Source organism: Salvelinus alpinus, chromosome 4 (assembly GCF_045679555.1).
Source record: "Salvelinus alpinus chromosome 4, SLU_Salpinus.1, whole genome shotgun sequence".
Taxonomy (NCBI): Eukaryota; Metazoa; Chordata; class Actinopteri; order Salmoniformes; family Salmonidae; genus Salvelinus; species Salvelinus alpinus.
The window spans coordinates 40061989-40081275 of record NC_092089.1 but is presented as its reverse complement, the minus strand read 5'-3'; the positions used below and the strand labels follow the sequence as shown (position 1 = coordinate 40081275).

General features: G+C 43.8%; 1 protein-coding gene across 1 annotated transcript in view; it reads left to right on the top strand.

The window, feature by feature from the left end:
* The first annotated feature begins 543 nt into the window (after nucleotides 1–543).
* The window catches only part of lars2 (leucyl-tRNA synthetase 2, mitochondrial), a 42005-nt gene continuing 23261 nt past the window's right edge, over nucleotides 544–19287 (top strand). Inside the window, exons 1-9 of the mRNA XM_071397022.1 lie at nucleotides 544–689; nucleotides 4951–5213; nucleotides 8351–8482; nucleotides 12671–12762; nucleotides 12882–12942; nucleotides 13081–13170; nucleotides 13840–13983; nucleotides 16535–16642; nucleotides 17655–17814. Coding sequence (XP_071253123.1) covers nucleotides 4962–5213; nucleotides 8351–8482; nucleotides 12671–12762; nucleotides 12882–12942; nucleotides 13081–13170; nucleotides 13840–13983; nucleotides 16535–16642; nucleotides 17655–17814 — 1039 coding nt within the window. The 5' untranslated portion in view covers nucleotides 544–689; nucleotides 4951–4961. The remainder of the gene's footprint in view (nucleotides 690–4950; nucleotides 5214–8350; nucleotides 8483–12670; nucleotides 12763–12881; nucleotides 12943–13080; nucleotides 13171–13839; nucleotides 13984–16534; nucleotides 16643–17654; nucleotides 17815–19287) is intronic.

The following is a 19287-nucleotide window of genomic DNA, read 5'->3' as shown; positions in this document are numbered from 1 at the left end:
AAAATAAAGTCTAGGGTCCTGCAAAAGGGGTTTAGGCTGGGTTTCTGTACAGCACTTTGAGATATCAGCTGATGTAAGAAGGGATATCTAAATACATTTGATTTGATTTGCCACACAGATGACACGTAACATTCTACACTCAGAAAAAAAGGGTTCCAAAAGGGTTTCTACGGCTGTCCCCATAGGAGAACCCTTTTTGGTTCCAGGTAGAACCCTTTTGGGTTCCATGTAGAATTCTCTGTGGAAAGGGTTTTTACATGGAACCCAAAATAGTTCCACCTAATACCAAAAGAGTACTACCTGGAACCAAAAAGGGTTCTTCAAAGGGATATCCTATGGGGACAACTGAAGAACCCATTAATCCCTACATGTATAAAAAAAACACATAATGATATATCAAATGTATATTTAACCTCTTAATTTAACATTCATAGTAATTAACTAAAAAAAGTGTTTATAAACACATTAGTGTTTATCAGTAAAGTACTTTGGAACCCGCCTGTTACAATGTTCTAAGAGGAAGTTGTCAATAAAGCTTTTAAAAACAAACATGGCGGCGCACATGGAGGTGTGAGCTATGGCAACAGGGGCACGACTTTACGTGCACAATAACATTTTTAATCTGATATAGATAATGGATCATGATAAAAGTCATATCGCTTAATGCAAGGATTTGGAAATTGAACACAGTGAGTAACTTCAAACCCTGTGATCAAAGTAATTTTTTCACAGACGTTCAACAATGCATCTAGCTTACAAATGTCACTAGCTAGCTAATGTGGCTGTCAGTGTCATGTCAAGAATGGATAGCTCGAGTCGCGATCTAACTTAGCTAGCTATGTTTCTTATTAACTGTATTCGTGATTCATTTCTTGAATAACTAACAAGCACATAACATTAATATCTTACACAAATGCTAATGTATTTACCCTATGTGAACTTGGAACAACGTGATTTGCATCGCCTGAATCTCTCAAGGTGTATGCAAGGCTCTCCATGGTAAAGATATGACATTCACAAGGGTCAATGTAACCATAGAAACATCTCATCCTCTATCTCTCTCTCCTACACACTCTCATATGCACAGACACAACCTTGTTTATGTCTCTTTCTCTCTATATATCTCTCTCTGCTCTAGCTGGAGGATAGTGTGTTTGTGGCATTGCACTGATGTCCCATAGAGACTATAGTAGCTCGGCTACAGCAGAGCAGATGTCTCTATCTATGGTTTGAGTGGGTGTTTGAGGAGAATGAATGCTGCTGGCTGGTGAGCAAGCAACACTTGCTCTACAGTCTGCAGACAATCATAATTTCAAATGTTTCAATATTATTGACTTGGTCGTGCATGAAAGATACTGACATATACTGTTTGTGCATGTAGTGATTCTTTTGTGATTTGTTTGATATATTTGGAGGTACTAAACATTTTGTTGAATTCTCACAGATAGATAACTTATGTGAAACCAACTCCTTCAAGTTATCCATATCAGTAGGCTTACAGATTAATTGAGTTTATCAGTGTGCCACCTTCTGTATAGATATGTACGAGCTAACTACCACTAGGCTATAGGCTCTTTAGAGAAGTTCCCAGGGGGTCCCTTCATAGGCACAGCCCACCAGCTCAGGGATATAGTCTAGCATACTGTATAGAGTGAGAACCACTCGATGTCTTCTATGGCAGTCTTGCAATGATGATTTAGTGACCAGGAAAATACCCTATTACTAGAGGCAGTTGTAGGTTGACACGTCTGACCCACTTAAATTACTAGAGGGCCTTGACTTATATGCTGTGTGGGATGGAACACTTCTTGGTAAATATTTTCATGACGTGTCATGTCAGCAGCATCTGTGTCACTTGACTGTCTATGTGTGAGTGTGCCCTCTGTTCCCTAGGTTGTTGTGTTATTATTATAATAATGTAGGCTAAATCTATCTAAATCACCTTTTGACTGCATCCCTTTGGATTTAAACAACTTTCTATACTTGTTTGCCCAGCATGGCAGAAGTGGATAGAAAGTAGTGTTGGGCAGTATCCAGATTTTCATATTGTCCTTCTCTCACCCTGGGATGTACGTTTATTTTTTATATATATACAGTACCAGTCAAAAGTTTGGACACAACTACTCATTCCAGGGTTTTTCTTTATTTTTACTATTTTCTACATTGTAGAATAATAGTGAAGACATCAAAACTATGAAATAAAACATATGGAATCATGTGGTAACCAAAAAAGTGTTAAACAAATCAATATTTGTATATTTTATATTTGAGATTCTTCAAAGTAGCCACGCTTTGCCTTGATGACAGCTTTGCACACTCTTGGCATTCTCGCAACCAGCTTCATGAGGTAGTCACCTGGAATGCGTTTCAATTAACAGGTGTTCCTTGTTAAAGAGTGGAATTTCTTTCTTTAATGCGTTTGAGCCAATCATTTGTGTTGTGACAAGGTAGGGGATATACGTTTATTTTTAGATATATACAGTACCAGTCAAAAGTTTGACTGGTACTGGTATACAGAAGATAGCCCTATTTGGTAAAAGACCAAGTCCATATTATGGCAAGAACAGCTCAACTAAGCAAAGAAAAACGACAGTCCATCATTACTTTAAGACATGAAGGTCAGTTAATGCGGAAAATTTCAAGAACATTGAAAGTTTCTTCCAAGTACAGTCGCAAAAACCTTCAATCACTATGATGAAACTGGCTCTCATGAGGACCGCCACAGGAAAGGAAGACCCAGAGTTACCTCTGCTGCAGAGGAGAAGTTCATTAGTTAACTGCAGCTCAGAAATTGCAGCCCAAATAAATGCTTCACAGAGTTCAAGTAACGGACACATCTCAACATCAACTGTTCAGAGGAGACTGTGTGAATCAGGCCTTCATGGTCGATCTGCTGCAAATAAACCACTACTAAAGGACACCAATAAGAAGAAGAGACCTGTTTGGGCAAGGAAACATGAGCAATGGACATTAGACCGGTGGAAATCTGTCTTTTGGTCTGATGAGTCCAAATTTTAGATTTTTGGTTCCAACCGCTGTGACTTTGTGAGATGTAGAGTAGGTGAACGGATGATCTCCGCATGTGTGGGTCCTGCCGTGAAGCATGGAGGAGGAGGTGTGATGGTGTGGGGGTGCTTTGCTGGTGACACTATCTGTGATTTATTTCAAGTTCAAGGCACACTTAACCAGCATGGCTACCACAGCATTCTGCAGCGATACGCCATCCCATCTGGTTTGCGCCTAGTGGGACTATCATTTGTTTTTCAACAGGACAATGACCCAAAACACACCTCCAGGCTGTGTAAGGGCTATTTGACCAAGAAGGAGAGTGATGGAGTGCTGCATCAGATGACCTGGCCTCCACAATCACCCAACCTCAACCCAATTGAGATGGTTTGGGATGAGTTGGAGTGAAGGAAAAGCAGCCAACAAGTGATCAGCATATGTGGGAACTCCTTCAAGACTGTTGGAAAAGCATTCCAGGTGAATCTGGTTGAGAGAATGCCAAGCTGTCATCAAGGCAAAAGGTGGCTACTTTGAAGAATTTGTTTAACACTTTTTTGGTTACTATGTGATTCCATGTGTGTTATTTCATAGTTTGATGTCTTCACTATTATTCTACAATTTTGAAAATAGTAAAAAATTAAGAAAAACCCTTGAATGAGTAGGTGTGTCCAAACTTTTGACTAGTACTGTATATATATACATATACAAATTGAACGTCAATTGTAATAAAACACAATTGACGATTTCAACAAATTATAATTGCATATGTTGACGCTTACACCCTATTTCACACCATCCTGAGGATTTTGTGTTATTCTTGCCATCTGTTTAGACACAAAATGCCTTAGAATACACGGTGGGTCTCATTTCAATCATATAAATAGTATTCCTAGAATGGACCTATCCCTTCTGACCACTGCAATTTGACTGGTACACCATTGACATTTTAAATGAAATAAAAATGTTAACATCTTATTACTACCACAATGATGACTGCCAGTCCACCCACCGTCGAATGTCAACTTAAATGGTCATGGCTATTCTGTTGTCTATATTTCTATGAGTTCAATAGGTTTTCTATGGAGGATTGACAGTATAATATAAAACAACTGATATTTCAAGTCAACATTCTCTGATGTGTGGACCTCCAACCATCTCTGTGGTACCATTTGAAAGTTTAAAATAGATTTTATACCCATTTTAGTAAATGTATCAGCCAAAACATGACACCCACCCCTTTATCCAAGAGAATGTTTTCTCAACCGATAGCAGGCACAATACAAAAACCTAAGATTATGTAAAATAGGGTCTAAGCTACAACATATGTGAATATGAATAATAAATAATACATATAAAATTACAAAAATCCCAGACTTTATAAAATAGTTTGACAACCCTGTTTGTAAGCTTTTAAATTTGATCAACCTCGTTTATTTTTTACAGTGACGCAGACATGGATTTCTCATGGTATGGTGGGGTATGCAAAATGAGTCAACTTTGAGTACATTCAGGTGCAAAAAGTAACTTTCTGAGCACTTCTACTATTGGCAAATATGTATGGTAGATATCGTTCAAATCAAAAGGAGTGCTGTCAAAAAGTGATTGAATTCAAATGGATTTACCCTATAATATCTTATTGGGTTACCTTGGCGACTGTGTTTGTGTGCCTTTTTTCAGCAAAGTTTTTGCGTGAAAGTCTTATATGACCTGATGCCTTCAGGTGTTATTGAACATCTATTACTGTGCTAATGAACAGGTATTACTCAACAACTATTGTTAACCAGAATCAAACTCCAGACTGTTATTTTCATCCTGTTCCTAGCAGCCTATTTTCCTTAAGAATGGGTACAAGCTGACTGAGGCTTTGGCTGCAGCTTCTGTGTGCTCTGCTGTCTTTTCTTGTGAGCAGAGCACTGACTAATAGAACCTTGTCCTGTTACCTAGGTAACAGAGCCATGCAGATGGCAGCCAGAGTGTCTTTCTGCCCGCGTGGCAGTGGCCTGTTGGGGTTGGGGCGACCCAGGTCCAGGGTTGATCGTGCCCCCCTGCCCCGCCTCCTCTCCCCCTGCCCCAGAGACGGGGCTCGGACCCTGTTCAGCGAGACAGGGGTCTGGGACAGGGACTATAAAGCAGACACCAGACGTAGGGTGGAGCAGTGGTGGCACCCCCGTATCATGGAGCAGTGGCGGAGGGATACGCTGGAGGAGGTGAGTTGGCAGCAATTCTTAAGTTCTCTCTTTGCTTTCTGTTGGCCCTTAGTAGAGGCTTCTGGGAAAGATTGTCAGATGAATATTTTAAAACACCCCTGGCTTTAGTTCCAATTATAATCTAGCCTAATATTCAACCATACTCTGGTAATTAAGCATCCTTCAGAATAACCATAGTCATTATGGGACATTAGTACCTGGGCCTATTGCTATGTTTATAAACTCAGCAAAAAAAGACACATCCCTTTTTCAGGACCCTGTCTTTCAAAGATAATTTGTAAAAATCCAAATAACTTCACAGATCATCAGTGTAAAGGGTTTTAACACTGTTTCCCATGCTTGTTCAAAGAACCATAAACAATTAATGAACATGCACCTGTGGAACGGTCGTTAAGACACTAACAGCTTACAGACGGTAGGTAATTAAGGTCACAGTTATGAAAAGTTAGGACACTAAAGAGGCCTTTCAACTGACTCTGAAAAACACCAAAAGAAAGATGCCCAGGGTCCCTGCTCATCTGCGTGAATGTGCCTTAGGCATGCTGCAAGGAGGCATGAGGACTGCAGATGTAGCCAGGGCAATAAATTGCAATGTCCGTACTGTGAGACGCCTAAGACAGCGCCACAAGGAGACAGGACGGACAGCTGATCATCCTCGCAGTGGCAGACCACGTGTAATGACACCTGCACAGGATCGGTACATCCGAACATCACACCTGTGGGACAGGTACAGGATGGCGGCAACAACAACTGCCCGAGTTACACCAGGAACGCACAATCCCTCTATCAGTGCTCAGACTGTCTGCAATAGGCTGAGAGAGGTTGGACTGAGAGCTTGTAGGCCTGTTGTAAGGCAGGTCCTCACCAGACATCACTAGCAACAACGTCGCCTATGGGCACAAACCCACCATCGCTGGACCAGACAGGACTGGCAAAAAGTGCTCTTCACTAACGAGTCGCGGTTTTGTCTCACCAGGGGTGATGGTCGGATTCGCATTTCTCGTTGAAGGAATGAGCATTACACAGAGGCCTGTACTCTGGAGCGGGATCGATTTGGAGGTGGAGGGTCCGTCATGGTCTGCGGTGGTGTGTCACAGCATCATCGGACTGAGCTTGTTGTCATTGCAGGCATTCTCAACGCTGTGCGTTACAGGGAAGACAACCTCCTCCCTCATGTGGTACCCTTCCTGCAGGCTCATCCTGACATGACCCTCCAGCATGACAATGCCATCAGCCATTCTGCTCGTTTTGTGCGTGATTTCCTGCAAGACAGGAATGTCAGTGTTCTGCCATGGCAAGCGAAGAACCCGGATCTCAATCCCATTGAGCACATCTGGGACCTGTTGGATTGGAGGGTGAGGGATAGGGCCATTCCCCCCAGAAATGTCCGGGAACTTGCAGGTGCCTTGGTGGAAGAGTGGGGTAACATATCACATCAAGAACTGTCAAATCTGGTGCAGTCCATGAGGAGGAGATGCACTGCAGTACTTAATGCAGCTGGTGGCCACACCACATACTGACTGTTACTTTTGATTTTGACCCCCCCTTTCATCAGGGACACATTATTAAATTTATGTTAGTCACATGTCTGTGGAACTTGTTCAGTTTATGTCTGTTGTTGAATCTAATGTTCATACAAGTATTTACACATGTTAAGTTTGCTGAAAATATATGCAGTTGACAGTGAGAGGACATTTATTTTTTTGAGTTTGTGTGTGTCTGGTTGAACCCTGCTTAGTGTTCCCATTGGGAGGCCTTCTGGTTTGCGTAGACTCAAACATTCATTAAATCATTCTCTTACTGTCTAATATTCTTGACTCATAGGCGTAATATGCTTAGTAATGAAGTAACCTTTTCACAGTCTCCTGTTTGTCTGTCTCTGTTTTTGGTTACTGTTGTCACGACCATCAACAGTCCTCCAAGGCAAATAGTACTGCAGCTGACCCTGACATCCAATGTTGTCACGACATTGTTACAAACCCACAATGCATCATCATTCAGCCCAGGCTTTCCACACAAAAAGTCTTCAGTCCATCAATGAGCTCCTTCAAGATAATTTGAGCCGTTGTTTTTGCCTATGTAAAGGTTGTTTAGTCAGTCTGAGCTCATTGAGTTATTCAGGCCCCTCTTGGCCTTGGGTGATTCATACAGAGTGAAGTCCCAAATGGCAACCTATTTCCTATTTATTGCACAGGTTAATGTTTATTGTCATGAGTCTTGTCATGGAGGCAGAACTGAGCGATTGCCCCTTAGATAGGCCAGCTGCAAAGTCAAAATTGGCTATATTGTAAAAATGTATGAAAACAAAAATGTGCTTTTTGGTCTTAATTTAGGGTTAGGCATTAGGATTAGCTGTGTGGGTGAGGTAAGGGTTAAGATTAAGTTTGAAATCAGATTTTATGACTTTGTGTGGCTGTGCCAGCTAGTGACCACTATGCAGAGCTGCCTCCAGAACAAGATTCATGATGAAAAATGCTAACCTGCATGTATTGGACTACTTTTGACCAGGGCTTGTAGGAAATAGGGTGCCATTTGGGACGGAGACTGTGTGTAGTCCAGATTGATGGCAGAGTGAGGGGCTATCTGGCCTGGCTGGCCTTTCTCAAAGACACTGGGAATCAGTGCTGCCTCACACACTCTGGAAACCTGCTGCAGCTGCACCCAGACATACAGACAGAAGAATCCAGGAGCTAGAAGTGTAGTCTAGCACTGACCCAGGCTGTATAACCCTTAGGGGCTTAACCACAAAATCCTAAAATCAGATTTTAAACCTAATCCTAACCCTAACCTCACCCACACTGCTAATCCTAATGCCTAACCCTAAATTAAGACCAAAAAGCAAATTTTTGTTTTCAATAATTTTTATAACACTGGCATGTACCATCAACAGTCCTCCAAGGCAAATAGTACTGCAGCTGACCCTGACATCCAATGTTGTCACGACATTGTTACAAACCCACAATGCATAAACTATACGACTGGTATTCCTACAGTGTTCGTTGCGCTAATCACATGTTGCCAGACACAGATTTGTAGGGATAGCTCCTGTCAAACATTTTGTATAATTATTGATTGTGAGGCTCTCACAAGCCTCATGAAATCTATTTCCCTGAGCATGTGTTTGTTGTATTCCCCAGAGTTCCCGTAGGAAGAAGTTTTATGTCCTGTCTATGTTCCCGTACCCCTCCGGCCGTCTCCACATGGGCCATGTACGGGTCTACACAATCAGTGACACCATCGGACACTTCCAGAGGATGAGGGGCCACCAGGTAATAATAATATATACCATTTAGCAGATTCTTTTAGCCAAAGCGACTGGTCCTGATTAGTAGCTGGAGATACAACTGTGAAAAGCTAAGCTGCCCATACTGGTAACTTTTATCATTTCTCCTTTCCACCCCTCTATGCATGTCTGTCTCTATGGCTTTCTCTTTCTCTCTCTCTCGCTCGCTCTCTATGCATGCACACAAACTGTACTGCCACGATTTCAGGTGAGTCACGTAGAAGCATACAGCTGTGAAGCACTTTGTGTGCAGTCCACAAGGTCACCGTCCGTTCTCGCTCTCTTTACATCTTCTCTGTAATGGAAGCCCTGATCCATCGTCATTACGGCCTTGATGTTCTGTCTAGTCTGAATCACAGTTGGCATCTGTTCTGCAGGAGGTGTGTGTGTGGAGGCTGTTTAAACTGAGAGAGATGCTGCTCTGCCTTTGCCTTCTAACGCCACTCTTAAAAGGTCGAACTGGGATCTGGGAATGAGTTCAATTGTCATTTCAAAGGACATTTCCCCAGCATCAACTAGTGGGGCTGCCATTTTTTCTGAAAAAGGATTTGCATATTGTAGCTTTGAGAGTGCCCCCATTGTCCCTGGCCCTATGCTACACTGTGCTTACCTAAGTGCTCTTAGCCACAAGACCACTTTTCAGTGGGACTACCTACGCATGGCACATTACCAGATGTGATTACGGCATAAAAAGGTTTAATGTCAAAACAATGACTCTTTCAGTTGGTGAGCCCCTCTAAGACATCTGCCTTTAAGTGTTTCTGCAGGGGTAAGACAGGGAGGGAAGCAAGCTCCCACTATCCATTCTAATGTGTTGACGACTCTCCTCCTCATAGAAACGTGTGAAAGATGTGTGTTGGTGTTTAAGAGATATGATGATCAGACCGTTGGTGTCCTACAAACCAGTGGTGACAAATGACTCCCCAGAGACACCATTCGGGACCAGGGGCTGTCTGTCACTGTGTCCCCTAATGCATCCAGTCACCCATAGCTTGAAATGGTTACTAAATAATTCACTGTGACCCTCACTCATTTACCTCACTCTTTCTCTCTTTTCTTCTCTCTCTCTTTCTCTCCCTCTCCCCCCCCTCTTACCCTCCCTTCCTCTGTACTGTATACTGTTCTAAACCATTACTCCAGCCATTCTCCTTTGTCACAATAACAACCCCCCCCCCGTTTGGTGTGTGTTGTGTTGTAGGCCCTCCTCTCTCAGGCTACGTCCCAAATGACACCAGATTCCCTTTATAGTGCATTATTTTTTTTTTACCAGGGTCCATAGGCTCTGGTCCAAAGTAGTGCACTATATAGGGAATAGGGTGCCATTTTGGATGAATCCTCAGGGGTTTATTTTAATGGAGCCTGACAAAGTGATGTCAGTGTTGTGTGAGTGTGGCACAACGGGCCTGTCATTGTTTTGTAAGCAGCAGGGTTTTGTTCCCTCCCACTCAGAGAGAAATGGCTACATTTCTGTCTTCATATGGATTTTCTTAGCATGTAGGCTGTATCTGGGCTACCAGCAGTAATGCTATAATGCTGTCTTCCTAACCACTATTTTAGTTGTCGTATGGACCGTCGTGGATTGACAGCTACACGCTGCTGCCCAAGGCGATATCTGTCTGTCAGCAACTGTCAAGAGAGAAAGATAATCCATTTACTGTGAACACACACACACACACACACACACACACACACACACACACACACACACACACACACACACACACACACACACACACCAGAGAGAGAACAAGTTGTCTTCAACTAGTTAATTCGTTCAAGGAGATTACACTTGTAGAGACAAAATCCCTTCCCTGTAGCCGAGTTGTGATGTGATGTTTAGTAAAATCCCTTCCCTGTAGCCGAGTTGTGGTGTGATGTTTAGTAAAATCCCTTCCCTGTAGCCGAGTTGTGGTGTGATGTTTAGTAAAATCCCTTCCCTGTAGCCGAGTTGTGGTGTGATGTTTAGTAAAATCCCTTCCCTGTAGCCGAGCTGTGGTGTGATGTTTAGTAAAATCCCTTCCCTGTAGCCTAGTTGTGGTGTGATGTTTAGTAAAATCCCTTCCCTGTAGCCTAGTTGTGGTGTGATGTTTAGTAAAATCCCTTCCCTGTAGCCTAGTTGTGATGTTTAGTAAAATCCCTTCCCTGTATTCTAGTTGTGGTGTGATGTTTAGTAAAATCCCTTCCCTGTAGCCTAGTTGTGGTGTGATGTTTAGTAAAATCCCTTCCCTGTAGCCTAGTTGTGGTGTGATGTTTAGTAAAATCCCTTCCCTGTATCCTAGTTGTGGTGTGATGTTTAGTAAAATCCCTTCCCTGTAGTCTAGTTGTGGTGTGATGTTTAGTGGTTATACTGCCTCTGGCTCTGCTCTGCTTTCAGCCTGCAGCTCATCTCTTCACAGATGGAACCAGAGCTTTTGGGATTTGTGTGTGGGTGGACACACATACACTTTAGCATAGCCATGCCAATGTGTTGCATGCCCAAAATCAGCCCCCTCCCCTGGAACTCCTGTCTGTCAGGCTGTCCTGCTGGCCTGGATGGACAAGTCACTCCCTAATATACATCTTAGTCCACTCTGTGGGCAGGTTTCTCTCTTAGTTCCTCCTCTATCCATAGGTTATCCATAGGTTAAATGTAGGCAATACAGTCGTAGTGGGGGAGTTAGAGACTTGACTTTGGCCCTGGGGTTGTTGTGGAGCATCGACTGTTAAAAAGGGATGATGGTTTGCCTCTGACAGTCTCTTTGTGCTGATGTAACTTTGAGAAATGAACCAAGGCAGACAGCCTGTCCTGTCCGTCAGGAGTTCATCTCTTCTCGACAACAGGTCTGCCAAAGGTTCTCCTCACTACAATAGATAGTGGACACATTTAAACTGAAAAAACAGTGTATTAACACGGCAAGCACATCTATTTTAATGACCGTAGGGACGACTTTATATTTCTAGATCTACAGGTACTCATTTCTCTAGTCAATGTCTGTATATTTTACCTCGGCACGAAGGCGCTCACTTAGACTGATATCATCCATCACTCGGCTTTACAAATTAGGCCCAGGCAGTTACCAAGGATACCGATTTGTCTGAAGCGTCAGACTCGTTAGTCGATACACACTCCCTCTCCACTCTCCTGTCCCCCTCACCTCTCTCTCGCTCTCTCTCTCTCTCCACTGCTCTTCCATTCTCTTCTCCACTCCTGCCTTCATTGCCTCTCCTCTGTTTTCTTTCTCTTCCGTAAGGGTATGGGTGGAAGAAACGTGAAGGATCAAGAAGGAATAGTGAAGGGTGAAAAGAGGTTATCAATTCTTAATAGTGTTGTGAGAAGCGGAGGGAAGGAGGGAGACACTGGTATGAAGAAGTGGAAATAAGTGAGAAAACACATTATGAGGAGGAGAAGGGTGGGACTGACTGACTGACTGACTGACTGACTGCAAGCAAGCAAGCAAGCAAGCAAGCAAAAGCTGGAAGCCTGTATAAACCTCTGATCACATCTGTTAGTGCTGCAAAGTACAACGCCTTACAACACAACATCCCCATTCTAGTGTGAATGAAATATAGATGATGATGATGATGATGCAAACAGAGAGGCCTTGATTCCTTTTACCATCCTCCATTTAACACATCCAATCAGACCAGCGCCAGTATGTTCCCTCCCCTCCTATTCTAATGTATAACTCACATTACAACATTAGGCCTTTATGGGCCTGTGCACAGCCACTCTACATGCATTAGATGTTATGTTCCCTCACCTCTCTGCCTTACACGCTGGTTGGCATAGAAGAGAGATTATGGATAATGAGATGGAAAAGGTAGACACTGTTTGTGCATGTTTAAAGATGCATGCACGACAGTATTACGGTCAAAAGCTCTTGTACAGCCTTCGGGCCTTGTAGTTGATGTTCTTTACTAGGGATGTGCTTGAGCACTCTCAAACCGGCCTGTGTTAAAGGGGTTATACTGAAAAGTCAGGTATGATATGTTCACATATGGTATCTGTGCCGGTCTGTTGTCTGAAGCACAGCTATAGCTGTATTAGTAAATGCCTGGCCTAAGGGGACAAATCAAGTATTTTAAATTGAATTGAACTGTTATCTTGGGGGCTGTGTGTAACGTGTAAAACCCAATGGGCAGGGAAGAACAGCCAGGTATGATATGTAACTGATTTCTGTGTAACTGTTTTTAGGTGCTAAACCCAATGGGCTGGGATGCTTTTGGACTCCCAGCAGAGAACGCTGCCATCGAGAGAGGCCTTGACCCGGAGGAATGGACTAAGAGGTACAGTACAAGATATGACACAAACTTCTCTCTCTCTCTCTCTCTCTCTCTCTCTCTCGCTCTCTCTCTCTCTCATTCCCCCTAACATCCTCCTCTCCCCTGTCTGTCTCCGTCCCCAGTAATATCCAGTCCATGCGGGAGCAGCTCGACAGCCTAGGGCTCTGCTTTAATTGGGACAAGGTGAGTAATGGGAGGAGCTGAGCACCACCTCTAACCTTCCAGTGGGAGGCTCTGTGTGGGTGGATGACTCTCTTTTCTCTCGTGCGTGTGTGTATGAATCATCTTGTGGATCCCTCTGCTTCCCTCTCCTCTGACCAGGAGGTGACCACCTGCCTGCCAGACTACTACAGGTGGACCCAGTGGCTGTTTGTCAAGCTCTTCAAGGCAGGACTGGCCTATCAGAAAGAGGTAGATTCGGGGGTCTTGAGTCTGTCCAATCCTTGTCATAGGCTGTGTCTCAATAGTTCAAAGTGGTTTCCTCTCTTCATCTCCTTTCCATCTCTGCTGACGAGGAGATGAAGACACTTTGGACTAATGTGATGCAGTCATGCCCCTGGTATTGTCATGGGCCGTGTGTAGAGCTCCAGGGAGACAGGATGAGGGAGACACACCCCAGGAGGATGACACACTCTCAGGCAGGCCACAGAAGCTCAGTGGCCTGGGGAACAGTCTTCAGTAACTATGGAGCCTCCTGTGGCTTTGTGAGGAAAACACATTTTGTGTAGTAGATTACAGAGAATCGGAAAATCTGTGCTGTAGTGGAGGGGTCATGTAGTTTAATCAGATGCAAGGTATTTTGGCACTTGTATCAGTAGACATCTGTCTCTTTCTCTGATTTGATCAGCTCCTGTGATGTTGGCTTATGTCTGTCTTTGTCTGTGTGTATTTGTAGTAATTGTTGTTGTGTGTGTGTGTGTGTGTGTGTGTGTGTGTGTGTGTGTGTGTGTGTGTGTGTGTGTGTGTGTGTGTGTGTGTGTGTGTGTGTGTGTGTGTGTGTGTGTGTGTGTGTGTGTGTGTGTGTGTGTGTGTGTGTGTGTGTGTGTGTGTGTGTGTGTGTGGTGTGTGTGTGTGTTCCAGGCGGTGGTGAACTGGGACCCTGTGGACCAGACGGTGTTGGCTGATGAGCAGGTGGATGACAGCGGGCGCTCCTGGAGGTCTGGAGCTCTGGTGGAGCAGAAATTACTCAGGCAGTGGTTCATTAAGACCACCAACTACGCCAAGGTAGGTGTGTGTGTCTCGTGCGCATGGAGGGTGTATTGGTGATAAGCCCGTCAAGGGTCAAAGGGCGTCCTATCACATCAATCTCACCACCTGCGCCTTTTGGCATAATCTGATTGGCTGGCTACATTAGAGGCTGTGTGAGAATGGAAGGGGGGTAGACCCCTCTGATGTCAATCACTGCAGAAACCATGGCAGCCGCTTCAGCCCTGGCTGTGGAACAAACCTGGGCTCAAGTTGGATCTGTTTTCTTTCAAATACTTTAGCTGTGATTGGTTCCATTGTGCCAGGTAAGATCACTCAATGTAATAGTTCCAAAAGTGCAAACTGCAAAGCCCACTCATCTGGCACTTCAGACTGGGTCAATCAAATGCTCAGAGTATTTGAAAGAAAATAAATACTACTTGAACCCAGCCCTGGCTGTGTAATCAGCAGCCTGCTGAGAGTGTCATTCCCAGGCTGGCCTCGCCGTTCCTGGCCAGTCTGACTGATGAGAAACCTCCACGTCTCCAGCAGCAGGGTCTCATAATCACTACCAGCCACTACCAGCTACCCTCTGGGTTGAAATTACCCTATCTGGAGATTTATTTCATCCATGGGATGGGCACACACACACACACACACACACACACACACACACACACACACACACACACACACACACACACACACACACACACACACACACACACACACACACACACACACACACACACACACACACACACACACACACACACACACACACACACACACACACACACACACACACACACACACACACACACACACACACACACACACACACACACACACACACACACACACACACACACACACACACACACACACACACACACACACACACACACACACACACACACACACACACACACACACACACACACACACACACACACACACACACACACACACACACACACACACACACACACACACACACACACACACACACACACACACACACACACACACACACACACACACACACACACACACACACACACACACACACACACACACACACACACACACACACACACACACACACACACACACACACACACACACACACACACACACACACACACACACACACACACACACACACACACACAGAGGCAGCTTGAACCTGGGCACATGGAGTGAGAGTAACTGAAGGTGTGCTGATTCAAACCTCTCCAGATGAGGAATGGTGGGTACTGAGAGGCTCTGAGTGGAAGCCTTCCAAACCGGTCTGATTGGTGGGCCAGAAGGTCAGGTTCCCTGTGCTGCTAGAGCCTTGATTGATAAGGGTTGATTGATGTGTGCATGCATGCTGCTAACATTTCCAGTTTCCCCTGGTAAAGACATACACTAGTCACTCACACATTAACCAGTAGGCTTCAGCAGTATGACCCTGTCACTCCACTTTATCTCTGAGATTCACGCGCACACACACACACACACACACACACACACACACACACACACACACACACACACACATGATGAACACAGTTAATAATTACATTGACAATAGATGTTTTCTATTTCATGCATAATCACACACACTGATGGACTCACTCATTTGAACACATCACACTGTAGTGTCATGTAAATCAACACAATGGCATTCACTTCAATTACCAGCCTCACACAGACTTTACACATACATTCATCATTTTACACAGGCATACAAACATACACACTCTAGTAAGCTTTGCTAGATTGCTACATAGGCAGCCTCAGGTATATTCACGTGCATGTGTCATCAAATCTTTCATGTATCCAAAAGATGCAGGGAAACACACACTCACGCCCACCCACACGGACATTGACACGGACACACAAAAAACCTTAGCCATCCTCATTTTATTGATATAGAATTTTATAGCTTTGCTAGGTTGCCATGGAAACCCTTGGAATTGGCCCAGCCATAGGCCTACGTCTCTGGTTAAATATTCTCTTTTTATATTCTCAATTCAGACAGAAGCGGAACCCAGCTGGGACTTTCTGGCCTGCCCCTTGTTGTTATGCATAGCTTCCTTTTAAAAATCTGTGTGTGTGTGTCTCTCTCTCTTTTTCTCTCTCTTTCTTTCTCTCTCTTTCTCTCTCTCTCTTTCTCTCTCACTCTCTCTCTCTCTCTCTCTCTCTCTCTCTCTCTCTCTCTCTCTCTCTCTCTCTCTCTCTCTCTCTCTCTCTCTCTCTCTCTCTCTCTCTCTCTCTCTCTCTCTCTCTCTCTCTCGTTATGAAACTGTTGTTGAGTCATGAGTGATTTGCTTTGCGATAAACGCATAAGTAGGGCGTGTGGAGGTCAGGATTTCTAAAATCCCTCTTTGACTACATAATGTGAGACGAGGTAGACTGGTGTTGTGCCAGGAGATTGGCTGAGCTTTGGAAGAGCCTCTCAGGGTAAAGAGGAGAAGTAAATTATGTGCTGATCTGGGACTTAAACTTAAACATCTGACATTACAATATGATATCACGTCTTTATGATTTATTTAGCGTCAATATGATTTAACATTTTTTATGATGTATTTCTCTCTCCCAGCCCCTCCTGGACGCCCTGGCGGAGCTGCCAGAGTGGTACGGGGTCAAGGCCATGCAGGCCAACTGGATTGGAGACTGCACCGGCTGCTACTTTGACTTCCACCTCAAGGTTAGACTCACATGTCTCATCTGTTCCTTCTTGTCAGTCCATCCTGGTTTAGTTTAGACTACTTAGTCTTCCAGGTATAAACTTTTGAAGGTTTTCTAGGATTATCACTAGGATTAGCGCAGAGATTCTCACCTGCTACATCATTCTCATTCAGCTAGCAGCACCAGTCGTCTCTCTGCAAGCAGCAATTTAATCAAACATAGTGGCTGTGTGTTTATTTCCATTGAACTATCCAAATGCACTTTTAGAATGTTGAATAGAGTATTGACATTCTAAAATGGTTTCGCTAAAAGCCCATTGTGAGCTCCAGTCACCCCAGTCATAGAACTCCTTGCAACAGACGGAGGAAATGTATTCGGTTGATGCCTTCCTTCCTTATTAAAATTGTAATCAAATTTCTGGTAAAGGGGGGTTGTGAATTTCTCTCTCTCTCTCTCTCTCTCTCTGTGTGTGTGTGTGTGTGTGTGTGTGTGTGTGTGTGTGTGTGTGTGTGTGTGTGTGTGTGTGTGTGTGTGTGTGTGTGTGTGTGTGTGTGTGTGTGTGTGTGTGTGTGTGTGTGTGTGTGTGTGTGTGTGTGTGTGTGTGTGTGTGTGCGAGAGAGTGAGGGGGGTTCTCATAAATCAGTCAGAACCAGGCAGAGTGGGGTAATTAAAAGTAGTGCCAGCGGTGGTTTTGTAGATGGGAAGCAGGAACCAGTCCCGTTACATCTTTAACATTGTCAAGGGTGTTCTGTACTAAATGACTCCTAGAGTAGCTGTATTAGGATTCTGTATTTTTGGGCTCCTTTTTAGTTTCTGTCAGGCGATAGCATGTTAACTGATTAACGTTAAAACATGATCAATTGCTAAATATTGCGTACTACAGTGTTCTTTTTTTCTTACCAACTAGTGTTGTTTCGTTTTTTAACTATCCTACTTTACCCTGCTCAACAACAAATGTAACCAAGTTACTCTCCTGTCATGTATTTATCCATAAACTGTGTGTGTGTCTCTCTATCCTTTCCTCCATGCAGGTGAATGGGGAGGAGACGGGGGAGACTCTAGCAGGCTACACCTCCAGCCCAGAGGCAGTGTTTGGGGCTGCCTACCTGTCCATCCTCCCCTCCCACAGACTGCTGCATGGTACCAGCCCAGTCCGCTCAGCCCTGGAGAGAGTCCTGCAGACAGGCAGAGGTAGGAAGGAACCACTGTCCAGACCTGGTAGTCTGGGGTCATTTTTTAAGTGCCGCTTTTATCCAAAGTGGCTTACAGTAAATATTTAGTGTATGTGGCCCATTGTGACTCTGTCAGAGCAATGGCACGTTTTACTGAACAAAAATATAAATGCAACATGCAATAATTTCAAAGATTTTACTAAGTTACAGTTCGTATAAGGAAATCAGTCAATTGAAATACATTTATTAGGCCCTAATTTATGGATTTCACATGACTGGGAATACAGATATGCATCTCTTGGTCACAGATACCTTAAAAGAAATGGGCCTCACAATGGGCCTCTGGATCACTTCATGGTATTTCTGTGCATTCAAATTGCCATCGATGAAATGCACTTATGTTAGTTGTCTATAGCTTATTCCTGCCCATAACATAACCCCACCGTCACCATGGTGCACTCTGTTCACAATGTTGACATCAGCAAACCGCTCGCCCACAGGACGCCATACACGTGGCCTGCATTTGTGAGGCCGGTTCTCTAAAACATTAAACATTTGAGGTGGCTTATGGTAGAGAAATGAACAATAAATTCTCTGGCAACAGCTCTGGTGGACATCCCTGCAGTCAGCATGCCAATTCCACGACCCCTCAAAATTTGAAAAATCTGTGGCATTGTGTTGTGTGACAAAACTGCACATTTTAGAGTGGCCTTTTATTGTTCCCAGCACAAGGTGCACCTGTGTAATGACGTTGAAATTTAATCAGCTTCTTGATATGCCACACCTGTCAGGTGGATGGATTATCTTGACAAAGGAGAAATGCTCACTAACATGGATGTAAACAAATTTGTGCACAAAATTTGAGATAAATAAGGTTTTTGTGTGAATGGTAAATGTCTGTGTTATTTATTTCAGCTCATGAAACATGGAACCAACACTCCACATGGGGCTTTTATATTTTTGTTCAGTGTAGTATAGAGAAGTACTGGCTGTTAGTAGTCCATGTTGATGTTGAGTTTAGTGCTTGCTCACGCTAAGCTGAAACACAGTGCAACACAGGTATATCAATGTTTATTTTATGTCCAGATAGAGGTAGGTGTGTGTGTGTGTGTGTGTGTGTGTAGAGAGAGAAAGAGACAGTTGTGCATGGGTATACCCTCCAAGATATGTTACAGTTGAAGTCGGACGTTTACATACACTTAGGTTGGAGTCATTAAAACTTGTTTTTCAACCACTTCACAAGTTTCTTCTTAACAAACTATAGTTTTGGCAAGTTGGTTAGGACATCTACTTTGTGCATGACACAAGTAATTTTTCCAACAATTGTTTACAGACAGATTAATTTCACTTATAAATCACTGTATCACAATTCCAGTGGGTCAGAAGTTTACATACACTAAGTTGACTGTGCCTTTTAAACAGCTTGGAAAATTCCAGAAAATGATGTCATGGCTTTAGAAGCTTCTGATAGGCTAATTGACATCATTTGAGT